Source organism: Cydia splendana, chromosome 1 (assembly GCF_910591565.1).
Source record: "Cydia splendana chromosome 1, ilCydSple1.2, whole genome shotgun sequence".
Lineage (NCBI taxonomy): Eukaryota > Metazoa > Arthropoda > Insecta > Lepidoptera > Tortricidae > Cydia > Cydia splendana.
Window position 1 is genome coordinate 34,431,052 of NC_085960.1, and position 27,464 is coordinate 34,458,515.

Sequence of the window (27,464 nt, forward strand, 5' to 3'; positions counted from 1 at the left end):
AATTGGTGTGGAACGGATGTACTTGTAGCTACCTGTTGCAAAGCGACGAAATCGCGAAGTGAGCCACGCGTGCTTACGGTCAATGATGATTTATAGATCCCGCCTCCCGGTTCAGATTTAGGGTGGACTGGAAGCCGACGTTGCAGTTGGCGTGCAATCCCCATACAAATTGAAGTTGGGTTGCAGTCCGACTGTATCGGCCCTTAGGGCGTCTGTTGGCTGGCGTGGTTGAGCGGGTTAACGATATTAATAGTATCAGCAGCGCAAACTGAAGAAATGCGACCTGTAGGGCTAAGATGGTCGGCTCTTTATCATTTGTCACCATGCCTGTCACGTTCTAACAAATATGTAAGTGCGAAAGTGACGCATGGCATGACAGGTGATAAAAATGCGACCATGATACCGCTTCTGCTGAGAACATTCGGACATACGAAAGCATTTTTGCACAAGCCGAAAGAGACCTTCGCGGAAACGGAAATGTTTTCTTTATAAGCAAAGTGGTATCCAGAATTAGATGGTGTAATGTAAACTGACAGATCAGTTTCACAAGATTGCCGCGTTAGGTATTTATACTCTTTTACTTTTTGTACAACCTTGACAAGGATGGGGGGGGGGGTCAAAAAATCTTGAAATGCGTGTGACGTAATTTATGGATGACCCCAAAGTAGTCCTAAGAAAATAAAATTAATGATAAATATAGATCTTTCAGAACGTATTTATTGAGCATAATACCTAAAACTAATGTTTTCACAGCTATCAATGTTACGTGCAGATAAATTATACATTCAATGTTAAATATGTTAATTAATATTTGGTAACTCCTAATCCTAAATAAATAAACTAAATATTATCGACAAAATAGTTATCACAACTCGTCACAATAATTAATAGCAAAGTGTAAACAGCGACTCTACACTATTTTAAAAACATTTAAAGTATCGTGAGTCATACTAACACTATTTAACTATGTATAAAAACAAATGCATATACAGCATAAAAACAAATGCCAACCGATAGGTGCATAGGTATATGGAGATTTTTTAAATTTACTTAAATATTTGTAGTCGTGATGCCTTTCTAAATGGTCAATTTTAAAATATTTCAGTGTTACATAATGAAATTAATGAAGGAGTCGAAATAGGGCCAAAACGTATCGGCCGCGTTGATGAAAAAACATATGATTTTTATAGTTAAATGGTGCTAAACAGCAGATACACCTATACTAAGCTAATCTTCACATCACAATAGAGACTTCTCGTATGTCAACCGATGTAATCAGTTCATTCAGTCTTGTCGGGGTTGACAATAGTCGCCGCCACCTTCTGGTCCGCCGGCGCGTCGTCCCATCCCCAAGAATGGTGGCTACCATCACCGGTTCTCTTCACTCGCTTCTCGACAATATCAGGGGAAACTGACTTAAGATCATACGCCCATCCGATTTTAGACATAGTATCAATGAAGAGCTTAGAAAGATTGAGAGAATAGCCTCCCAACTCAGCAGTTTTATAGTCCCAAGGGAAAGTGTGATGGTAATTATGGAATCCTTCGCCAAAAACGACCAGAGACACAGGCTTGGTTTCGACGGGGTTGATGTTCTTGTCGTAGGGACGGTCTCCCCACTTGTGGGCGGCCGAGTTGACCAACCAGGTGACGTTCAGGACATAACAGTAGCGGAAGATGGCGCAGACGAAGTAGGCATTCCACAGAGACTCGCCCCAGAGAGTGGGGATGTATGTGGGTAGGATGAAGCAGAAAAGCGGCATCAGGGTCAGGTAGTATCTGAAAAAATGAGTTTTTTGTCAAAAAAATAATTTTTGTAACAAGCTTTTATCGCTGACTGTACTTTTCCTTTAACAGGCAACATCTCGAGACAATTGTAACAAATCAAAATACAATTAAGTAGCGTTGTTTTATCACAAAAATCATATGGCTACCTCATGTGCCCATCATCAAATCAGCTCGATGGTACCATAATATTGCATTAAGGTGAAGGGGTGGGCAAAACCGTAAAAAAGAGGTGTCTTTGTCGAAATAGTTTGGTCATATTATGGCATATGGAGGTCTGGAAAGTGATTATTCCTGTCGAAAATACACTCAAGTATTGGATATTGTAATCGTTATGTGTCTGTCTGTTATAATGAAGTCTAGAAAGTACATTTCATAACTAGTTTTAATAAATACTTATATGCATTTTATTCCATCCGGACAGAATTTTACGACAGCATTTTTTTTTAACTTACTTGTAAGACCTTTGTCTATTTTCTAGTATAACAGTTTTCTTCCAAATAGTTGTAATAGGGGTTGTAGACCCAAAACCACCTAGTGCCTACGATTATTCGTCGGACTACGATTGCTCTGTCATATTGCGCAGGCGCTTTTGTAGCGTAAGGATAAAATTATTACACGAATCTATACCATGACATAGAATAGAGTGTACTCTTTTAAAGAAAAATCTAATATAATGCTTAAATTATTCAAAAATAAAATAAAAAATGATCTAAATTAATTTAGTAAATTACATGGATTTGAACATACTTTGATTTTAAAAAGTTTTAGATTCTAGATAAAGCATTTTGTAGCAAAGAAAGCGACGTTGCAAGTTCGTGCATTGTTCGAAATCGCCACGAGCGCTTTGCACTGTTGCCAGACTGGTTCGTTGTTTGTTGTTTGGATATTGAGAAAACTTGTCAATCTTGCTTGACATTGTGTTGTCTATCGTTCCACGATTCCGTATGAGTTAGCGTGTATTCCTTATTGTTTTATTCCTGTTACTTGTTGTTATTTGTTATTGAACTTAGTGTTTTGTGTGATGCAAGTCGTTTCGTACTAACGCACGTGTGCGTACGTACTTTGTTTGAATATCCCTTAGAATGGGGAACAAGAAGGGACGAAAATCTAGTGCATCAGTGAGATTGAAGCGAAAACGAAAGCAAACATGCTCCGGAATGTCGTTACAAAGCTGCTGCACAGTAAGTACCTACCTACAATAACATACTTTTACCTCTCGTGACATGGATCCGTGCGTGAGAGTATTGTTTTGATTATCAAGGTTACTTTCAATGATCAGTTTTAACAGGCCGCATACTAGGGGTTTAGTCTAGCAGGCCACGTTTCATAGAATTAGACCAAAAAAAGTCTGCAGCGATTTTCATAGCCAACGCAGTGCAACTAGTGCAAGTGCTATTTATAATTACGTCATATTTTCATAGAAGTTTGACGTTTACTGATCAATAACAAGGTACAAAAGAAGAATTTCCTTGTCATCCTTATGTCTTGCCTAACGAAATAAGAATCTAATGATCTCGTTAATTGCATGGAATCTTTATAGTATAGCTCAACTACACTTTATTCTTCTTCCAGGCCACCTGATCCACATGACCAAATTGACAGTGAAGTGTGTCAATCTGCTAAAGAAACCAGAAATCAACCTGAACCGTAAGTTTTATTTGGATGAGTAATAATATTAAGTAGGTACTTATGTTTAATTTTACCTCACAGCCAGCTTAGCCTGCTTTTATGCTGGCTTGCTAGCTAGAACCAAACTGGTGGTACCCGCAGATCATCATACCTTACCCACATGTCAATATTTAACAAATTCCTTACAGCATGGATACAATTGGAACCATACTAGTAAGCCTCCGCTGTCTATTTTGTCTGTCCATCTGTCCATGTGAATGAAAGCAGTATGTCATGAACCGTAATATGTTCATATTTGAAGTTTTCAGTGCGTTTCTTCTGTTGTTACTTACAAATGATAATAAATTGCATTAGGTACCATAGTGTCTGTAGTCAATAAGTCGGTCAGCAGTTAAAAATTTCTGTAAGGCAGATACAGATGGACTGCAACCTAACTGCAATTTGTGTATGAACTGCACGCCAAATGCAATGTCAGCATGCAGTTTCCATACAAGTTGCAGTTGTGTTGCAGTCCGTCTGTACCGGCCCTAAGCAGTTTGTTTTAAGTAATACAAGTAAATGATTTTGTGAAATAGGTCCGTGTCTGGTGGCTATGTAAATACCTTCAGTCCCAATATCTATCTGTAATTTAATTGAGTTGACTTGTTTTAAGCAGGAAATTGTAAATAAGTCAAATTACAAACATGTTTTGGTTTGTCATACATGGAGTCGGACACATAATGGAGCATGATGGTTACTTGTTTAATTACGGCTTGTTTATATTTTTCATTGTTACAGATCTTTTTCTGCTTATGTAGACTATTTGAGTGAAGACACTGAAGGAAATGATTTTAATATAACACATGAAAATATACCTACTGGCCCTGAACAGTAAGTAAAGATTTTATTTTATATTTATTACATGGGTTCAAAACATTGACATATATCTAAAGACTGGCCTTACACGGGCGATAATTTGTGAGTGACACCGCTGAACAGCACCATTCTTAGTGTAATGCCCGTATGGGTCTTTAGATATATTTAAATGGTTCAAAATAAGTGAATAATTGTATCCCAACAATAACATAAATGTGAAATGAGAGCCAAGTCCAATATTAAAAATATGACTGTCGTTTTTAACTCGCAGACAAAATAATTGAGATCTATATGGGTGCCAAGTTCTGTGCTGTGTAGAAAATCCTGAAATTATAAAGGATTTGACTTGGCTTTGATTTTGTAACCTTCTCTGAAAAAAGGGAACCTATTACTTACAAACTACTTAATACATTTTTCTTCCTCACTCTGTATAGAATATGGCCGGTGAGAACCTTTAAGTTTTTGTGATCTCTAAAGCCTCCTCTCCATATCACGATATGGAGACGGGGCTTAAGATGTGCCTTGACTCCCTTCTCCCAGTGAAGCGATATACATGTGAAACTGTATTTGTATGAAATATTTCTATAAGTTTATTTCTAAAAGGTAGGTTTAATTAATGTGTTGCTTTTTTATTAATAATTTTCTATAATTTCAGTGGCCATGAAACAAAATATGGCAGGAGGATTGCAAATGTGGACCAGTTCTTTGACAAGTTGCAAGAAATATCATCTCATGGCCCTCTCAATTGCGGATTAAAATCAGTTCAGATCATATCATATTAGAGACCCAGCCTACATAAAAGAAGCCATTCATGAGAAAGAGAGGAAGAAAACATCTGCGCCACCAAGAAAAAGAAAACTAGCCGCTGAAAACAGTGAAAACATACGCCCCCCGGCCGTCGTCGTCGAAATAAATAAACGATGAAAACTGGTTTATTTGTATTATTCCAAATATAACATAATTAGTGTTCAAAATTCAAAATTACACAAAGAAAACCGAGATGTTGGTTTTTATTTTAATGGTTCTGCTAGGTAATGCAAAAATGACATTATTAAATATTTTTTCAAACTGCTTTTATTATGTGTAATTCTGAACACTAGGAACTTTTTAGGGTTCCGTACCCAAAGGGTAAAACGGGACCCTATCTATTACTAAGACTTCGCTGTCCGTCCGTCCGTCCGTCCGTCTGTCCATCCGTCTGTCTGTCACCAGGCTGTATCTCACGAACCGTGATAGCTAGACAGTTGAAATTTTCACAGATGATGTATTTCTGTTGCCGCTATAACAACAAATACTAAAAACAGAATAAAATAAAGATTTAAATGGGGCTTCCATACAACAAACGTGATTTTTGACCAAAGTTAAGCAACGTCGGGAGTGGTCAGTACTTGGATGGGTGACCGTTTTTTTTTGCTTTTTTTTTTCGTTTTTTTTTTGCATTATGGTACGGAACCCTTCGTGCGCGAGTCCGACTCGCACTTGCCCGGTTTTTTATTTTATTAATTGCCTTTCCATGCCCAGTGGCGAATTTGCAGTCATGATCGCCCTAGGCCCCAGGCCCTGAAGTAAGTACAGTCACGCTTTGTGATTGTTGAGCCATTTAGGCTCCTAATGGTCTAAGATCCCACATATATGGTCGACCTTCACTAATCTGTCTGGCGGATGAAACTATGAAAATATGAAAGAAAATATGTTCCAGAACATAAATAAATAGGGTTGCCTAAAGAAATATGGTCAAGGCTATTTTTAATAAATTTTTGAAAAAAAATTTTTTAGGCAAATTTCAGCGATTTGTCTGACGAACGAAATAAGTTTCAATGGAAAGTATACAACTTGTACAACATAAATCATCTACGTTGCCTATCTTTTTCCGGTCACTATTATGTGGTTGCCGTGTTTAAAGAGGTGATTTTATATCTATAATTGCACTCATCTGTCTGACGCTTGAATTATACATCAAAATGATGGTAATTTTATTGCAAATACAATGGTATAGGGTTGCCAGGCTTTTAATTAAAATAAGAAGGGAAGACTTTTAGCGATAACTCATAAACGGCTTAACTGATCAAGTTTGTTTTAATTTTATTTGATTGAGTTTTTTAAGCACTATTTTCAAGATTTTTTTCATATTTTTTGGACAGGTGGTTCAAAAGCTAGAAGGAAAAACCTTTTTTTTTCTTTCTAAACTATTATTTCCGAAATGATTCACTTTATCAAGAAATGTTGTTTAAAGACCCCTATTTATTTTGAAAGGCCTATCCAACGACATCCCACACTGTGAGGTTGAATCAATAAAAAAATTGTCACACACATTTTGTTTCTTTCAAAGCGATTATATCCGAAAATATTCACTTTATCAAAAAATGATCTTTTGAGACCCCTATTAATTTTGAAATACCTTTCCAACAACATCCCACACCATAGGGTTGATACGAAAAAAAAATCCTAACATTATTTTGTTTCTTTCGAGGCGATTATTTCCTAAAATATTCACTTTATCAAAAAATGTCTATTTATTTTAAAATTCATATCAAATGACATCTTACAACGTAGGTATCAATCGAAAAAAAAGAAAAAAATGTATGTGACCATTTTTTTCGCTTCAACCCTGTAATGTGACATGTCGTTGGATAGTTCTTTTGAAATAAATACGGTTTTTTAGGAAACATTTTTTGATAAAGTGAATATTTTAGGAAATAATCGCCTCGAAAGAAATAAAATGTACGTGAGGATTTTTTTTTCGTGGTAACCCTATAGTGTGGGATATTCTTAGAAAGGTCTTTCAAAATGAATACGGGTTTTAGTAGAACATTTTTTGATAAAGTGAATATTTTCGGAAATAATCGCTTTGAAAGAAACAAAATGTGTGTGACAAATTTTTTACCGTTTCAACCTCATAGTGTGGGGTGTCGTTGGATAGGCCTTTCAAAATAAATAGGGGTCTTTAAACAACGTTTCTTGATAAAGTGAATCATTTCGAAAATAATCGTTTAGAAAGAAAAAAAAAGGTTTTTCCTTCTAACTTTTGAACCATCTGTCCAAAAAATATGGAAAAAATCATGAAAATAGTGCTTAAAACTCAATCAAATAAAATTAAAACAAACTTGGTCAGCTAAGCCGTTTATGAGTTATCGCTAAAAGTTTCCCTTCTTATTTTAATTAAAAGCCTGGTAACCCTTATTTATTTGTGACCGGATTTTCGCAAGCAACCCTATATAGTAGTATACCCTATAATGGACACGGAACCAGTAATGGGACAAAAAAACACAATTCCTCTAAAATAAGTATATAAAAGTAGTTTATAAACACTGGATATATTTTTATCATAAATAAGAGTCCTAGAGCTGATTATATTTGAATTTTTATTAAATTCGGTTATTTTTTAAGAAATGTGCGTCAACCCAAAAGTTGTCGTGCCACTGAAAAAAAATATCACTAAAAATTCTTAACAACTTCGCTAAGAGAGGTGAGTTAATTTATTAAATTTTAATTAATGAATACTTGATGAAAACTAGAATGTGTTTTGTTAATTGCATTTACCATGAGATAAGGTATACAACACACTATGTTGTGACTGTGAAAAAAATAGTGGTATTTGGCCCAATCCCATTATAGGAGCTGTAAAACTGCATACCTCCTATGATGGGACAATTGACATAATGATGCTTGCCATGCCATAATTTCATGTTTTAAACAATACAGAAGTAAAATGTAGTTACGAAATATGTCAACCAGGGAGTATTCTCGGACTTAGGATAAATTAATATCGTTTTTCCAAACTTTTATTTAACTTGCCTTGTTAGTTAGTGTGGGTCAAATCTTGGTAGCTGAATTGAGCTACTTATCGATTTCCGATTCAGTTGAAATTTTGTGTAAGTACGTAATTAGTATGCAAATCGGATGATAATGCAATATTATGATAACATGGACTTGATCTGATGATGGAGACAAGAGGTGGCCATGGGAACTTTATCGCAATAAACCCTAACTAATTGTGTTTGGGTATATTACAATTGTCTCGATGAATCTAATACAATAATAATTGGCTGTGGAAAGAAAAATACATTCAGCGATAAAAGCTTATACCAAAAATTTATTTTTTTGCCATAACTTATTCCCCATTTCAAAATTTTATACTGATAGAGCAATGTCCATTATAGGGGGCCCATTACTGGATCCACGTCCATTACCGGGGGCCCATTACTGGAGCTTTGGTGTCCATGACTTGAGAAAAAAAGCATAGTTTTAATTTGTTAATTATGTGGAAACTCATTGCAGTATCTTTGATACAACACGCCTAAAACATGAAAGGCGGATAGGACTTTCATCTTTTAACACGCTAAGCGGAAGACCATTTACATGTACAAGGGAAATATCATAAATACTCCAAATTTCCTCTTAAATGTCCCATGACTGGTGCTGTTACTATACCATTGTATTTGCAATAAAATTACCATCATTTTGATGTATAATTCAAGCATCAGACAGATGAGTGCAATTATCGATATAAAATCACCTCTTTAAACACGGCAACCACATAATAGTGACCGGAAAAAGATAGGCAACCTAGATGATTTATGTTGTACAAGTTGTATACTTTCCATTGAAACTTATTTCGTTCGTCAGACAAATCGGTGAAATTTGCCGAAAAAATTTTTTTTTCAAAAAATTATTAAAAATTGCCTTGACCATATTTCTTTAGGCAACCCTATTTATTTATGTTCTGGAACAGATTTTCTTTCATATTTTCATAGTTTCATCCGTCAGACAGATTGGTGAAGGTCGACCATATGTGGGATCTCCTACTATAACTAAATTGCTTATTCAATACGTACATGTCCAATTTAGCTAGATCCCTAAATGGATCAACAATCACGGAGCGTGACTATACTAGCCGCCCCTTTCTCAGCACCTATCATATCATAGGCCCAGGCTTTAGGGCAAATCCGCCACTGACCATGCCTGATATAGGGGACAAATGGGAATAGTATTATTCTCATCGGTCGCTTATACCTACAGAGCCGAATAAAATATGGGCTCCGAAGGGAATCTACCTTGAAATGTTGAGATAGCTCAATTTAGGTACAATTAGTACCTTTTTAACATAAAAAAAAAACTGAATACAGTTTTACTAATACCTACAGCAAAATTAAATAAAAGAATGTTTCCTTTACGTAAAATAAGCTAAGTATAGACGGTCAAGCAAATCTTGTCAGTAAAAAAAGGCGCGAAATTCAAATTTTCTATGGGACGATATCCCTTCGCGCCTACATTTTTCAAATTTGCCGCCTTTTTCTACTGACAAGATCTGCTTGACCAAGTATATTATAAAGATTTAAAAGGTACTTCCAGGGCCCATAGATTTTTTATACCATGTATAGAGTTGACCTAGGGAAGTCTGCAACGATTTCGATAGCATGCAGAGCAAGTGTTATTTTATACGTCATAATTTATTTCATAAAAGTTTGACATTTAAAATAACACTTGCACTGCGTATGCTATAACAATCGATGCAGACTTATCTTGGTCTGACTCTAGTTGTTAGATCAGCAGTCGATGTGGAACAGAAACATTTTATTTTATTTCACATTTATTTATATTATCTTACCTGTATAAGCGCCATCTGTTCATTGAGCCGCGCGACTGTTCAACAATAGTCGCAATAGCGCTATGGATCTTAACTCTTGAATAAATACAGAGATGGCGCGCAAATCAAAACCAATCGATACAGACATCCAAGGACACTTGCTTTACTCTACACCTTAAGTATTTGCATTATCACCAACCCCGAAATCGCAAAAAATAAATTTGGCTGTTTCATACATTTTGGCTGGTCCATTTTCTAAAGGAGTGAATTTATTTCGCGGTTTCGGGGTTGGTCCTATTAGTAAAAGTTGTTCAGTATAATCCCAACGGGAATGCAGTTATTTTTTAGCCACCGTGTATATTGAAGTTTCAACTGAATCGAATAAGGGAAAGTGTTTTAAAGATCTTTGAACCGAATTTAGCTTGCTATATTTATTTGTCTCGTACATACCTATTGGAAGTTAAATAAAAACTTGTAAAAACATCGAATTTATATTCTCGTGAGTCATTATTATTAATACTACATATATAATTACGGTTTTACTCTCGTATCCGAAACAATTAGGATCCAACAACTAATTAGAACCTATTAGCGTTGTGTTAAAACAAAAATGTTTTGTATGGAAAATGTGATATTCAGAATTAATTTACCTGCCATTCAATTATGACTAGGCATCAAAATATTGTTTAGGTGCCTAATTGTTTACCTATCCTTTAAAGCTACGAGAATGGCATGATATATTGTATTGACTATACTTAAATATTGATGATTTTAGCCAAGGCTACATTATTTGAGTAATTTACGTTAAGCCGACTTAAAAAAAACAAAAGCAGGAGGATATCAATTAGACTATGTTTTTGTAGGTATGTTTGTTACGATTACCCCGTCAATCATGAATTGGTAATTATTTTTATAGAATTACTATTTATAGGTAGGTATCTACAAGGTATCTACAAGGTGTAACAAAAAAGAGAGACACATTACTTACTTCTTCTGGAAGCGCAGCACGGGATCGGCCAGTACCTAAGTCGCTCATGTCAATGGTGTGACCCTTGCCTTGCCTTGATCTGCGGATGCTTTCGCACCAATAGCCAGCCAACGTGCGAGAAGAAGACAGACACATTACTTACTTCTTCTGGAAGCGCAGCACGGGATCGGCCAGTAAGTCGCTCATGTCAATGGTGTGACCCTTGCCTTGCCTTGATCTGCGGATGCTTTCGCACCAATAGCCAGCCTATAGGCGAGAAGAAGATAGACAATTACTTACTTTTTCTGGACGCGCAGCACGGGATCGGCCAGTAAGTCGCTCATGTCAATGGTGTGACCCTTGCCTTGCCTTGATCTGCGGATGCTTTCGCACCAATAGCCAGCCTATAGGCGAGAAGAAGATAGACAATTACTTACTTTTTCTGGACGCGCAGCACGGGATCGGCCAGTAAGTCGCTCATGTCAATGGTGTGACCCTTGCCTTGCCTTGATCTGCGGATGCTTTCGCACCAATAGCCAGCCTATAGGCGAGAAGAAGATAGACAATTACTTACTTTTTCTGGACGCGCAGCACGGGATCGGCCAGTAAGTCGCTCATGTCAATGGTGTGACCCTTGCCTTGCCTTGATCTGCGGATGCTTTCGCACCAATAGCCAGCCTATAGGCGAGAAGAAGATAGACAATTACTTTTTCTGGACGCGCAGCACGGGATCGGCCAGTAAGTCGCTCATAACAATGGTGTGACCTTTCGGTTTAATCTGCGGATGCTTTCGCACCAATAGCCAGCCAACGTGCGAGAAGAAGACAGACACATTACTTACTTCTTCTGGAAGCGCAGCACGGGATCGGCCAGTAAGTCGCTCATGTCAATGGTGTGTCCCTTGGACTTGATCTGCGGATGCTTTCGCACCAATAGCCAGCCTACGTGCGAGAAGAAGACAGACACATTACTTACTTCTTCTGGAAGCGCAGCACGGGATCGGCCAGTAAGTCGCTCATGTCAATGGTGTGTCCCTTGGCCTTGATCTGCGGATGCTTTCGCACCAATAGCCAGCCAACGTGCGAGAAGAAGAAGCCACGAGTGGCGTTGTGGGGGTCGGCGTCGGTCTCGGAATACTTGTGGTGCATGCGGTGGTCACGCGCCCAGTCCAGCACAGAATCCTGGAACAATTATATAATCTTTAACTAAAAGAACCATTAGAAAACAGTATGACGTTTTAGGGCATTCATTAGCAGTTACATTTTATAAATTAGTGCTTTTCGAGAGAATAGCTTAAAAATATCAAACTATATAAGTGTAGGTCATAAAAATACAAACTAAGCAATAAATGTAGGTTATAAGTTCCCATCATCCGATTTTGACTTTATGACAACTGTGTGAACCCTTTTGAACAAATAAATAATTTTTCAAGTCAGCCCAGCCGCCTTTGGTTGTGTCCGAACGAAATTTCGGTTTCCGTTTTGGAAGGTTTCGGCATATAAATTATGGACGCTCGGCAGGAACTATAGCAAAATGGAATCTTCGATTTCGGTGTTTGTAAAAAGTTCGGTTTCGTTCGGACACGAGCAGTGTAACGTAAAATGCGAAGTAAAGGATGACACGTTAGACCGGGCCGTGTCCGGGCCGGAGCTTCCGGCGCATGGAAAGCATCACGTGATCGCCCGTCATGTCATAGAAAAGTAAGCTCCGGGAGCTCCGGCCCAGTCACGGCCAGGTCTAACGTGAGTCATCCTTAATTCACGTTTGTCTACGAAGGAGTGCCTAAGCCAAACAATCTTTACGAAACTGTTTAGTAGTTCCCGTAATCACATTGCTACGGAAACCTCGGTGTGTGACCGAGACAGCGCTCGCTCGCACACCGGAACAGTGTACAAGCTGTGTAATGTTTGTAAATAAACGAATTCATAAGCGGTTGCATGCTTCCGCTAAAGTTACTCAACGTTGTTCAATATTGCAGTTTTTGTCGTAATCAAGGTGCATACCTACCATAAATAATTGTTACGATTTTGTAGGTGTTTTCAATGTTTGATTTAGGTTATTAGGTATATATTAGGAACTTTGTAGGAACTTGTGTGTTGTTGTGTCAGATGTGTCTCTAAATCGGAGATATTAAAATAATTGTTGAAATTAGGTTATTTTCAACATAAGATTCACTAATACGTCTACAATTAATGTGAAAAAATAAAAACCCATTCCCCCAACCCATTTTTTAAATACTAAAAAATACCTAGTAAATACCTATTTCTAATGTTTTTATTCACGTTCACAATTGAAGGGAGCGAAATGTATAATCAAAGTTGTAAAAACCGCATTAAAGACATCATCGCCAAGAGAGGTAATTATATACCTACTAATTATAAATTACAATGTCAAAACATATAAATTTTATGATAATCAACAGTCATCCACCGATAACAAATTAAATTAACATAACAGATTAGATTAAATTAACATAATTGAGAATTAGATAGGCATTCTTAGGTCCCCAATGAAGCGCCTCAGGTAATTAGACAATAAAAAAATTAAATCGTTCTAGGGTCCCGCTTTCTCCTTATCCCTAATGCCGATTCTGATTCTGATTCCTAATGCCGAAGTAGGTACAGAAGTACCTAGCCTCTTTTTTTGCTAAAGTCATATTTTTGTCCTTTCATTATAATATATTAAAAAAAACCGACCAAGTGCGGCTAAACCTACAAGTCACAGACGAGGGTTAAAGTCACCAAAAATGTAACTTTTGTGACCATGTGGCAACACTACAAAGCTACTAAGGTGAATACGGGTAAGTGTGGCTGCGGGTTAAGTGTGGCTGGCCTTCATATTTTGGCCTGTTTACACATTAATTAGTGTTTAGTGCGAGTTCATACATTTGCCACTAAAAGCAAGTAGTAAATATATGACGCAAATGCCGCAATAAACCCTAATCAATGTGTAAAGGTCCCAGGTAGAGGCCAGCCACACTTGACCGTATGCCACATTTCCCCGTATTGACCTTACTTAATTATAAAAGTCATGTGTAAAACACATATTACATGACAATCACACAGATAACATTCGAGCGACCTTTCGGCGTGTCTCTCACATGGAAGGAAATGTACGTTGTGATTGAAGACACGTCAGTCGATTAATTGTCGAGGGGTCAAGCGTGGTGGGCGCGTGGTGATAAAATAACGAACGGCTGAAAACGTGACGTGTCTCATCTCGGTTAAGTTAAGAGGCCGTCAATACCGTAAAATGGGGTGAGTACGTGTAAAACTGACATTCAAACCTCGATAACATTTTATTTTTACATATGCAAACTGAATGGTGTATATAATAAGTGTTCCGGGCGTTTGTATTTTAGTTTTTATTTTATTTTGGGTAGTTCCATTTCATAACTTTGACGATAAACAGGAAATCCCAGCTCACCCCGTAGTCCCTCGTATTTGGGGTGTGTTGGGTTTTCATACAAAGGTGATTTTTATTATGAGTATTACTATAGCTCCATATTAAATTGGAATACATTATTTTTGTAGCAGTAGCCTTAAAATCCCATCTCACTCCCCTTTCATCCCTTCCCTCCCCATTCATAACCCAACTCTCCCCGCGAACCCTACTCACCCCATTTTACGGTACCTAAAACGCGCAATACCTAAAATTTTCTATCGTGCATATTTCGTTCAATATAACGATCTTTAAAATATAATGAATATTAACATAATTATTTTAGGCTTTACTAAAACAAATAGTTATTGTTTAAAAAACTGCAAGTAACATAAATTTCAAGGACATTGACAGCCCCTTAAGTCGGATAGTCACGTGCTAACCTTTGCGTTTTCACATTGTCCGATCCGATATCGGACGTCGGATTGACCTTTGGAGAAACAACTTTTAGAAAATTAGGTTATTTAGGTCAAACAATTACAACTGACGCGCTATCTTTGCCTGTGTCCTCTTCTTCCTCGCGTTATCCCGGCATTTTGCCATGGCTCATGGGAGCCTGGGGTCCGCTTGACAAATAATCCCATAATTTGACGTAGGCACTAGTTTTTACGAAAGTGACTGCCATCTGACCTTCCAACCCAGAGGGGAAACTAGGCCTTATTGGGATTAGTCCGGTTTCCTCACGATGCTTTCCTTCACCGAAAAGCGACTGGCAAATATCAAATGATATTTCGTACATAGTTAAGTTCCGAAAAACTCATTGGTACGAGCCGGGGTTTGAACCCGCGACTTCCGGAATGAAAGTCGCACGCTCTTACCGCTAGGCCACCAGCGCTTCCTAATCTTTGCATGTGTACATGGACACATACAATGTTCTCGATCAAAAGTCACTGTTTTTTTGGAACGTAGCTACATCGCTAATCTTTTGTCATGATCGCCAATGACAAGAAATGATACACATAATTAATTTATCAGCAACATGCTGGAAAGTTATGGAAATTTCGTAATTTATCACATGGAAAATTTCGGATAGGTACTTACATAATTAATTATTTATATAGAGAACGAATTTTCCCATTTCCATTTTCCATTTCTAAAATGGAAACTTCCTTTTTTCCTATTAAAATACTCGAGAAATTCCCAAGAACTACATATACTAACTTTTTGGTAATGTCCCGAAACTGTAATATTGATAATATCCACTCATATATCAAGTTCATAAAAGGTTGAGACCTTCAAATATTATCAAAAAAATGTCACACAATCAATCATTGGTTTCAGGTTATCAATAATTATTTATATTATTTATTAAAAACAATTAGTTACGTAAGGGATATATATACCTTGCTATTCAGTTAAGAACATCCATCGGGGTGATGGGCACCCAAAAGGTGCGGGAATGATTTAGGTACCTACACTAGCCAAAAAGTAGGTAAAAACTGTAGAAACAGAAACTACCTATTTTAACATTTCTAACCATATTTGGAGCTTACTACTTATTTTTAATTTATAGTTAGGTAATTAATTTTCAATAAACAAAGTTAATTAATTTACAATAAATAAATACACGAAATAATTCCTGGAAAAACCCACGTATGGTTAAGAAACATTTCCATAATACGGGAGTGAGCACGACACGACTGAACAATAAATGATTCATTTGTTAATTAAAAATCTCAGCATCGCGCTACGTACTACGTATTCCCGTGGTTCGTTAGCACCCGAAAATTTTATTTTAACGAGGTAAATCATGAAATTATCGATGCGTTTTAACAAGGAGGTAAACTGTTTACATTTACGGTATTTCATATATTTTAAAAGAAAAGATGTCACTTCTACCAGAGCAGAAGCACTACCACCAGTTTTAACATTGACATATTCACTCACGTTTAAGTAACTTACTTTCTATGCATCTCGCTCGTACTCGCATATTAGTGCAAGCGAGATGTATAGAAAGTAATTTACGTAGACGCGACCTAATCTGTCAATGTCAAAACTGGTGGTAGCCGTATAGGTACACCCTTTTATAACAATAGGGAATATTACGCTAAACTCTGCGTAGGGGGCGCTACTACCACAATCCATCACAATCTGGGGGTCGACCGCGAAACAAGAAAATCGAAATTTCGTTACCTAACCTCTCTATCACTTGCATATTCGAGTGATAAAGAGGCAGATAACTAAATTTCGATTTTCGCTTTTCCCGGTAGGCCCTTGTTAACAAACCGCCTTGATGCATCAATGTCATATTTTATTGTCAGTGAAAACTTATCAAAAAACAGTTTAAGGCACAGTATGTATAAGTTACTCTATGGTTTACTAGCTAGCTTAGTGCTGCACTCTGGCGGCACAATATTGCAGTAATACCCCCTATTAGTCAAACTTGGTACAGAAAAACCGCGGGTAAAAACAAATGACGCTGTACCCGAATTACTTAGCCATGATAAGACATGATTTCTAAGAGGCGGCTTGTTGTTACTTAAGCATATACATATGTACCGAGATTTTGAGGCGCCTTAAGTTCAGGGGGCCTATATCTATAGGCAAGATGACAATCGTTCGCAGAGAAACGAAACAAAACGCTATCTGGCTCTACCGCATTAATATAGAAGAACGATAGAGAAACAATTAGCGTTTCGTTTCGTTTTCTGCGAACGATTGTCACTTAACTAGTCCCCCTGGTCGCAGCTCGCTAAGCACTGAGTGGACAGCCATGCATGCCCGGGATTGCGAATATAATTGTTATTCTATTGTTATTTTTTAGTAATTCTTAATAAAAAAAATATAGTAATTGATGAGTTTGCACCGAAAACATAAAATTGCGCATTTTATGAAGCAATTTTCATATTTTTAGCTATTGTGCAAAAATTGTTACTAATTTCTAATGGTGCGTGCGCTCGTAATTTTATTTTTCTATCGAGCTAAATTTGTTTAATACTTGGTAGTCATTAATTAGTATTCAAAGGTTTCCAATTTAAGTCCACCTATTTATAGCAGACTTGAATAGACAGAAAGCACCTAATTATGTCTTAAATTATATAGTCTAGAATTTATAATTCGACCAAACACATTTAGATCATTATTTCAAATTAGTAGCTTTCACATCTAGAATTTCATTGCTTCAAACATAGCGCTGATAACAATTTAATTCAATTTAATATAGGAAAATAGAATGATTCTATAAATTCAGCGATAAAAGTTTTCCCAATAACGGCTAATATTTCTATGAATTAAATCTTTCATACTTGTGAAATTTTGCAAGTTTATTGTGGGCACTACAGTGTAGGACGCACTAAATGTACGGTTGGTACACTTGGTTTTACAACTTAAGTAACCAAGTTGCCATACTAATTGTATAGAAAAATGGATACTTATGTTAGGGAACCGACAGCTAGTTACCAGTTGATGAATATGATTAGAGTACACCGCCGGAGTATAGGATGAAAATGAAAAACAATAAACAGTTATCATTCGCGCGTGTATTTCGTTAAGTACTTTTCCGTGCGTATATTGACGCGCGCGAGACGCACGGGTGAATGATAACAAAAAGACATCATTTTGATATGAAAAAGTAAGTTTGAATTGTGTTCTATTGAATGTTTACTGACCTGGAAGGCAATGGTGTTGAACAGTGTGAGCAGTATCCTCAGAGGCAGGCGCGCCTTGTACGACTTGTGGGCCCATAACCTGTGCGCTCCCGCCGTGATGCCCAGGCCGGACATTATGTATAATACAACCGCTGGAAATGAACAAAATAATATATATTTCTTGTACTTGGCATATCAGATGAACGACAAAATACACGAATTATCCTATTTATCCTTTACGAATGACTCAGGCTACAACGGTCCGGGTCCATGCCTAGGCGTCCGACGATTGGTTTTCTATAGAAAGCATCACGTGATCACCGGTCACCCGTCATAGAAAACGAAGTGTCGGACGATTCGGCCCGGGCCCGGATAGTTCTAGCGTCAGTCATCCGAATGAAAATTAAATCTTTTGGAAAAAGATATCGCCTCTGAGGGTCAGTGCAATTCGAACTTACTCGTACACTGACATCAGAATGATATTTGAATTTTTGAATCATGTTATTTAGTTATCGTGCGTCTCGCCCGCGCCAAATCGCCAATACATGTACGGACAAGTACGAGCGAAATGCACGATAACTGAATGACATCAGTAAGATGTATTCTGATATCAGTGTGCGTTCGAATTCGCCTGTGTGATTCGAATTCTGACACGCCGGCCCACAATTCTATCAACTGAGCGTGCTAAACAAAACCTTAATAATCAAATTGAAACAAAAATCAATTATAAATGTAATCAATTTAAGAAGTCAAGAAAATAACAGCACAGGTATCGGATACCTATAAAAACATATTTATAAGCTTTTAGTTCAAGGGGCATAGTTTGATAATGTTATTTGGGTGGAATCATAAATATCTGTCATAAAAGTAGGAAAAATATTATTTTTGTGAGCATGCACGTACAAACTCAAATAGCTTCTCAACCTTTACCTATATTTCTAGTAATATCCAAAGACTAACCAACCCCCGCATAACTTACTTCAAAAATGAAGGAATCTTATTGGATATTTTTAGTAGGTCGTGGTACTAGTATCCCTACGTGCGCACTTACTATACTGCCGTATGTTAGCTACGTGTCCTCTCGTTAAATCTATCCTAACACCCTTTTACAGACATAGATAACGTTGGTAAACTCATTCAACTTTGTACCTTAACCTCGTGCAATAAAGTTTAAGTTCAAACTAGTTTTCCAATGTTAATAACGGCTGTTTTATATGGTCGGATAGAAATTGGACCTGTAGATGAAATACAATTACTTATTCTATGCTCGTAGCTGAGTAAATTTTTATTTAGGATGAAATCGAAAAAGTAATCAGAAACCATTCTGGAATTAGCAATTACAATGGAATGAATTTAAAATGATTTTCTAAATAACTTAACATTCAAACAATAAACATTTTCCTTTATGTGATGTTTATAATTGTTGATAACGTGAATATAAATTTGAGCTACTTTCAAACAACTTTGTAGTGATTCACAGTTACCGGTCAAGAGTTTGAATCCAACCAAGGAAATAAGTATGTACCTAGAGTGAAACCAAGATATGTAAGTCTGCAACGATTTTGATAGCATACGCAGTGTACTATCACAATCGTTGCAGACTTCTATTGGTCTACATAACTCTACATTTGTCTTATATTAAACACTCACTGAAAATCCTGGTGATCCACATAGCCTTAGTAAAGAAAAGGTATCCGCCGTACAGCGCCCCGATATGCAGGAACACGAACAGGGAGACATTCCTCCACACAATCTGCAGTTTCCTCTTCTCGGCCTCCGGGGCGGGGGTGGCCACATCTTTGTCCTCGGTCACCGCATCGGACTCGTCCAGCACCCAGGCCGGGGGTTGCCCTTGAGGCGGCATTGTGCTGGGAAAAAAGAATGATAAATGAATAAAAGGAAAATTAACATTCAAAAAAGTTAAAATGTATTCTGCAAGTAAGCCTCAAGGGCTCTTTTACAAATCCATACAACATTTTACAGTGATATTATAGTGACATGAAAAATACATACCGACATTTATAAATACAACACACAATTCAAAAACACGAACAGACGTGCAACAGGCGTTGCAAAACGCATTTAATTTGACTACGCAATAATTTTGTACATGGCTGTTGTGACGGTTAAGGATGACTCACGTTAGACCGGGCCGTGTCCGGGCCGGAGCTTCCGGCGCTTACTTTTCTATGACATGACAGGCGATCACGTGATGCTTTCCATAGAAAACGATGCTCCGGACGCTCCGGCCCGGACACGGCCCGATCTAACGTGAGTCATCCTTTATGCATGGCAGAAATTTAATGTGCATTTTGCGATTCTCGAAAACGTTTACGTGTTTTTGCAATAAAAATAAAGGAAATCGGATAGAGCAGATCTCGAGTAGCTATCTTAATAAATATAAATACCTACGTGTCCAGGTGTCTGTCATACTCTTTATTTACGCTGGAGTTTATTTTAACTATTTATTCAATATAAAAAGCGCAAAAAAAGTTAGTTATAAACCATGATGATGGCAAACTAGCGGACAGCCCGTCTGGTATTGCAATTGCTAACGCGTTACCTAAAATTTAAAAGTAGGTAATATCTATGAATGAATATCAATAATCAATCCAAATCAGGAATCGAACCTTGTTCCAGAAATAGTCTTCAAATGTCAAATATTTATCACAAAGCCAAGAGAAAGTCAATCTACATCTACTTTCCACTTTAAACTACATACGTCAATGCATGAACAACATATTTATACATGAAGGATAAAGATCTATTAGGTTATTATTTTTAAAATAATCTTCCCTTTTGATTTCAAAGGCATTTAATTACGTACAAATAACAGTGATTGATGTCGATAACAGTGTTTTTATTTTTTATTTATGCGTTAATCGGCCTTAGTTTTATCGACTTGTGAATTGATAAGAACAAAAACGTGCGACAAATAACTTTGTTATCAGTTTAATTTTCACGCGACCGTCCAAATAAAGAGATATTCGTTGGATCTCGTTATGCACATATCTGTTGCGAGTAGGTACACATATTGGGCCAACGAACGCCGTTCTAAGGGACGGACGCAGCGGGAGCGTGCATGAACTGTAGGAGGTAGGAGGAGGGTAGGTAGAAGCCCTTGTTTTTTTGGAGTGGAATGTCAATGTCAAGTTTAAGTTTCCGATTTAGGCAACAAGATGGCAGCACCTATAACGCGCAAGAGAGCGTGCGTGTAGGGGGCAGCATCTGCTTTGACGTGAAATGTCAAAGTCTAGTTTAAAACAATATTCATGATTCGACTTGAAAAATTCTATTAAATTAATATTCATATCGTTTTTAATTTCGAATAATTATCAAATATACTTGGTCAAGCAGATCTTGTCAGTAGAAAAAGGCGGCAAATTTGAAAAACGTAGGCGCGAAGGGATAGCGTCTCATAGAAAATTCGAATTTCGCGCCTTTTTCTACTGACAAGATTTGCTTGACCATCTATACATACCTAATAATTTCCTTTTCTACAAACTAAGGGTATTTAATTGTTATGTCATTAAGGGTGGGATTCCATCTGTCCAATATCTTGGTCCAATGTCATTGCGTCTCACTCTCTCATTAAGGAAAATGTGAGACAAAATACACATTGGACAGATTTAAGATGGACCTGGTTATACAAGAAATAAGTAACTAGGTGTGTCGTACTTCAACCATCAACCCCGAAATCGCATAAAAGAATTGGTTGCCCTATAAAAGCCTCAGCCTTAACTGTTATTTATGTTTGTATTTGAATTGCTAAATATGAAACTATTATTTATGTTTCTGTCTTAATTGCTAAAGTGTATTAATAATTTTATACAGTTAAGAATTATTATCAATTAGAATTAATTGGCATTAATACAGACTTTAATATCGCAACTGGGAGTCTGGCTTCTCAAACTGTGCAATTCAATTCCAATTTAGGTCTATTTGAACGCTGCAAAGGAAACCATTGATGTTGTGAAACCAATCTGAGCTCGATTTCAATTATTTTCAATAGAAGTTGGAATAAATTGCATTTAAGAGTTAATAAAGCTCTTGTATTTGATACATAAGAGTGGCAATTCATGCGGGCTCAGAATTGACTTTTAAGTGACGATTATGTATGGTAAATATTTAATAAAGTTGGTTTCAATTAGATTTTTAATGTTTTAATCGAACGAGCGAGCGAAGCGAACGAAGTTCTTACATTCGACTTGGGACACGCGGCTAGCCAGCCCAAGCCCTCTTGCGAGTGAGAGGAGGCCTGTGCCCAGCAGTGGGACGTATATAGCCTGAATGATGAAATAAAATGAAACTCTAAAATTTCCATACTATAGTCGGTCAAACAAGGTTGTCAGTAGAAAAAGGCGCGATATTCAAATTTTCTATGCCACGATAACCCTTCGCGCCTACATTTTTTAGCCGCTTTTTTCTACTGACGGGAATGACTTGACAGACTATAAATTCTTGCCATGTGTAGCATTTTACGTCAAAAATGTGACAGCTACGTAGAAAGTGGCGCCCTCATTTATTAACCGACTTCCAAATCTCAAAAGGAGGAGATTCGATTGTGATTTTTTTTTTGTTACTCCATATGTCCGTCATTACTGGACCGATTTTGAAAATTATTTTTTTGATTGTATGTATATGCATACAGATTGGTCCCGTTTTTATCAAAACCCAGTTCTGATGATGGAATCCATGAGGAATCGAGGGAACTCCTCAAATCTTAAACGCATACATATAGTGATTTTTGTATTTTCATCATAAAATCAATCATTTTCATTAAAAACTGTCGCATTTGATGAAGTGGAACTGCTGATGATGATCAGAACGGAACTCTACAACGACGCATAGTTCACGTTTGGCGATTTGTCCTCTTCGTTATGTTTGTTAAGCAAGTTAAGTTTTCTAAGCCACATTTTTGTCAAGCTCGAGCTCTGATGATGGTATCCATGGGGAATCGAGGGAACTCCTCAAATCTTAAAGGCATGCGTATAGAGATTTGTGTATTTTCATCAGAAAATCAAGAATTTACATTAAAAACTGTCGCATTTCATGAAGTGGAACTGCTGATGATGATCAGAATAGAACTCTTCAATGACTACACGTTTGGCGATTTCGAATTACGATTTTGACGGAGCTGGCCCTGGAGCCAGACCTGACCCGCATCCGGGCTCCTAACTGGACCTGAACCCGGACCTGGGCCCGGACTTGGACCAGGGGGGCGATTTTTGAAATTCGATCGGTCGATTTCGTCACTCGAAAATCGGCGGAAAACTCATGGAAAACGGCAAAATGCTAATTTTTGAAATACAAGCGATAGAAATTTGGAATCGAGTGGTATTGATCACTCGTTTTCAATTCTATTAGTAGAGTTTAAATGCCTAGTAGTGGAGATATTATTGAACGAAATACACGAAATCGAGCGCTGAATTTCAAAAATCGGCCCCCTGGACTTGGACCTGGACCAAGACCTAGACCTGGATTTCGACCTGGACCCAGAACGGACTCGGACCTTGACCCGGAAAACCACTGATAACTAAGCTAAATAAACCACTATGATTACCTACCATAAAATGTAGGTATAAAGTATAATGATGCCAAACTTACTAGCCCCTCCCACTCAAATCCCCGTACACCGCACCGCACGCGCCGTTAAGTGGGTTAGGTTAGGTTTGAACTACGATCCTCACAGAACCGAAAAAAAGTGGGTTAGGTTAGGTTAGAACTGCGAGCCTTACAGAAACGAAATGCTACTAGAAAAGTGGTTTTAGTTAGGTTCGAATTGCAATCCTCACAGAACCGAACTGCTATCAGAGAAGTGGGTTCGTGAGGCTAAAACTGCGACCCTTACAGACACGAAATGCTACCTACTAGAAAAGTGGGTGGTTTTACCTCCTTTTCTACATAGTGCACCATCTATGTAGGTACAATAATCTTTCACCGGCCCTCATAGAAGTCGGTTTTTTTTTTCTTGAAAATTATATTCTACTATTTTATGTCGAACTATACGAGTAAGTAGGTCCAACAAAGCCAATCGCTCTATATAATTTTTGGCAAACCGCGAGTTCTCAGTTCGGGGCGAACTACTAGTTTAAAGTTAGTATATAAAACACTCGTGTGACCCTTTTATGAAACTCATTTCATTCGTTTAGTAAACCCACTCGTATTTTAATGCCTTTCATTATGTAGCAGTCATATAAACTACTATTACTTGTTGGTAGAAATAGTAAAACATTTTTACTGGATTGCATGATTACTTGATGGACAATAGAACTACCGTAATATGGGGTAAATAGACTGATTATACTTTTATCTTTTATTACGGGTACTTAGGTACATGATGACGTCAAAAGAAAATCGTTTTTACATACTTTCATATTGACCTATTTCAAAACAAGTTGAACATTCTAAAGTATGTTACTAAAATAACATTTCTATAGGCTATAGGCGTACCTATGTTCTTCCCGATCTAATTGTAATTTTAGCTTAAAACTAGACATACTGCAAAGTAAATTTGGCAATAAAAACGGAAGTTTGTACAAGAAACACTTTGTTTGTTGTTGATACAAGAAAGTGCAAAAAATATGCCTACAATATAACTAAATACAGACAAAATCGTAAATGAGACAAAAACGATCGGAAAAACCAGCATTGTTTTGTGGACATTACAAAAGTTATCGAGTTAGATACATTTTGCATCAGACAAATCTTAAGGAATAACTAGAATGTTTTAACCGAACGTGCCTACGAATACAGTGCGAAATTAGGTTTTAAAGTCTATTCATTTATGATGTCGACAGGAAAGTCTACGAGACTTTTGTCTATCTATGTTTACCTTAAATCATAGGTACTTACTAAAAAAGTTTTTGACCAAAGTAGCAATGTGCCATGGCGCATTTACAAAAATTGCAATGTTTCCATGAATTTTCTCGGTATATTTTTCTACACGTTAATTGCCAAACCTTCTGACCTACAGTTATTTTCGATTTCTCTATGAAATAGACGCCAACGCATGACGTAAATATTAAATGAAACAGTCGGCAACTGTAAAGAACATTCAGCCTAATTATCCTTAATCTGAACGGGAACTTTCTAAATGGAAACTTGCATGAGAAATTTCTCTTGAAAGTTTCCAGAAATTTGAGAATGTTCTGCAATTTGCACATTAACTAGACCCAAGAAGCAGATAATTTTGTGCGTTTCTATGTGATTAGATGTACCTAATTACAGGTACACAGCTAGTAGACGCTCTTAACTACCCAGTAATTAGTCATTTAGAGCAACCAGTCTATAATCGGAACTACGTTATATTTCGCAGGCATGGTGAATAATGTGCAATCATTGCCATCAATCAAAGCCATAAACTTCTAAACACATTTTTGCTTTTGGCGAAGCACGTCATTTTCTATGACGGCTGATCGGTGATCACGTGGTGCTTTCCATAGAAAACGAAGCGCCGGAAGCTCCGGCCCGGCCCCGGCCCGGTCTAGCGTGAGACATCCTTAAAACTTATGTTTTCTACTGTGCCCCCTGACTTAGCCTATTGAGTGATATTGATAATGCATTGCACCTGGTTGTACCCATTAAAGTTAATGCATTCCAATGCCTAAGTGGCGTCACAACACACCTGTTCGGTGGTCTAATTAAGATTACACTTAATCGATCATTGCAAAGCGCCAATCATTTGCTAATAATAATGGATACCTACTGAGAGATAGTCACGTACTCAATTGGGAAAGTTTATAGATCACGTGATGTTTTGCGACCTTTGTACTCCAATCAGAGCTATTAAGGATGATCACAAGAATTGGAGGACTATTCGGACTTCATAAAGAGGCACACGAATCTAATCTCGATATAATAGAGTCAGACCGAGAAAAATCTGCAGTGATTTTGGTAGCCCACGCAGTGCAAGTGTAATTTTAAATGTCAAACTTCTATAAAATTATGACGTATAAATGACACGTGCACTGCGTGGGCTATCAAAGTCGCTGCAGACTTTTCTTGGTCTAACTCTAACGACATAGAAATAACAAGAAGTTTGACATGAACATGTGCCACATAAAATACACTAAATTAAATTAAATGGAACTAAAAAAATTCCATACTAAATTGTTGTCATGTTTAAGCATTTTACGTCAAAAATATGACACTTAGGTATAAGAAGTGGCGCTCTCAATAATTTTCTACATTTTCCTGTCGCACTATATTTAATTTCATTTTATTTGTTTCTCACATATATCTAATATGTGTGGTACTTGTTTCCGTTGCTAGAAATTGTAATACAAAAAAATAGAGCGAATAGCAGTTTTACATACAAAATAACATTCTAAAATACCTAAATAATGATGGTCATATCTTCCGCCGCGTCGCAAATTTCATACGGCGCGCCATATCTATTGACCCCTTCTAATTTTTACCTTTCTCTAACTTCAAAGCTCTCAAAGGTTTTCCTATCAATTCAAAGAACTGACGATTTTCTTTTTAGACGTAATAATATTCAGGGTAAAAAGGTTTTTCTTTTTGAGATCATTTAATTCTGCGTAACAAGCTTTGTATTGTACAACAGATTCAAAGACAATTTCTAAAGTAGCTTAAATCATAGGTACTTATAGAGCTTAACTGGAGATCACTTGTTTATTTAGCCTTTTCGCTTACAAAATAAATATTATCGATATCATTTGCTAGATGAAATTATGAATAAGTTTAGAATAAAGATAAAAACGGCTCTACTTTAATTTTAAAATGGTATCCAGACGGGACTGATCAAATCGGTTGATTTGATCAGAAATGAATGGTTTTTGCATCCGCACCTCCTAATTCCATCAGGCAATTGAATCAGATTGGCGAACAATTGACTAATATGGATGTGCCTTAACTCGTCAGAAAGAATAAATCTATTTTATTACTTACTTAAATAATTAAATAGACTAAGCGCCACTTGCACCATCCCACTAACCCGGGGTTATTATAAATATACATATTAAATCTTGCTAATCTAGCAAAATTGCAGGCAATATAAAGAACGGATTATCGCAGACCCCATATTTAGGTGAAATATTACAAATATAAATCAACGGACAATGCTTTAAATGGTACTTTTTAAAGTAAATATTCTAAAGTTTAATAAGTGAAGTTAAATCTCTAACGTCTGATTTTTGGAAATCACTTAACAACAAACCACAAAAAAATACTTTGCTTATCCGAGAAACCTAACGAAAACGAAACGCTGTCTCTCTATCACTCTTACATATTTGTGCGATAGAGAGACTGATAGCGTTTCTTTGTCGTAACGCAAACGATTGGCATCTTGGCTAGGCACCCTGCAGTTTCAAGCGTCTAATAGGCAAGACGGTGATGGTATTAGTTACATTAAAGCAATAAGGTAAGTTTAGGTCTATAGACATTGTATAACCAAAATACTGTCTGCCCGATTCCAACTTTAAGATACGTCAATTAATAGATCTAGAAACGATATGGTTATGGATTAGATGTGTCAGTCTCACAAATGACGTTTTTGTTTGAAGAACGAAAAGTTCGAATCGGGCCGTAGACTTTAATAACATTTATCATCTAACATTATCAATCTTATTAATTATTACAATAACTG

General features: G+C 37.0%; 1 protein-coding gene across 1 annotated transcript in view; it reads right to left on the reverse strand.

Annotated features, from left to right (window-relative positions):
• Positions 1 to 701: 701 nt before the first annotated feature.
• Positions 702 to 27,464, reverse strand: part of LOC134794107 (acyl-CoA Delta-9 desaturase-like) — a 29,867-nt gene continuing 3,104 nt past the window's right edge. The window contains exons 2-5 of the mRNA XM_063765817.1: positions 19,505 to 19,722; positions 17,876 to 18,006; positions 11,802 to 12,007; positions 702 to 1,779 (exon numbers count right to left, since the gene is read on the reverse strand). Of these exons, the coding sequence (XP_063621887.1) occupies positions 1,281 to 1,779; positions 11,802 to 12,007; positions 17,876 to 18,006; positions 19,505 to 19,718 (1,050 nt within the window). The 5' untranslated portion in view covers positions 19,719 to 19,722 and the 3' untranslated portion in view covers positions 702 to 1,280. The remainder of the gene's footprint in view (positions 1,780 to 11,801; positions 12,008 to 17,875; positions 18,007 to 19,504; positions 19,723 to 27,464) is intronic.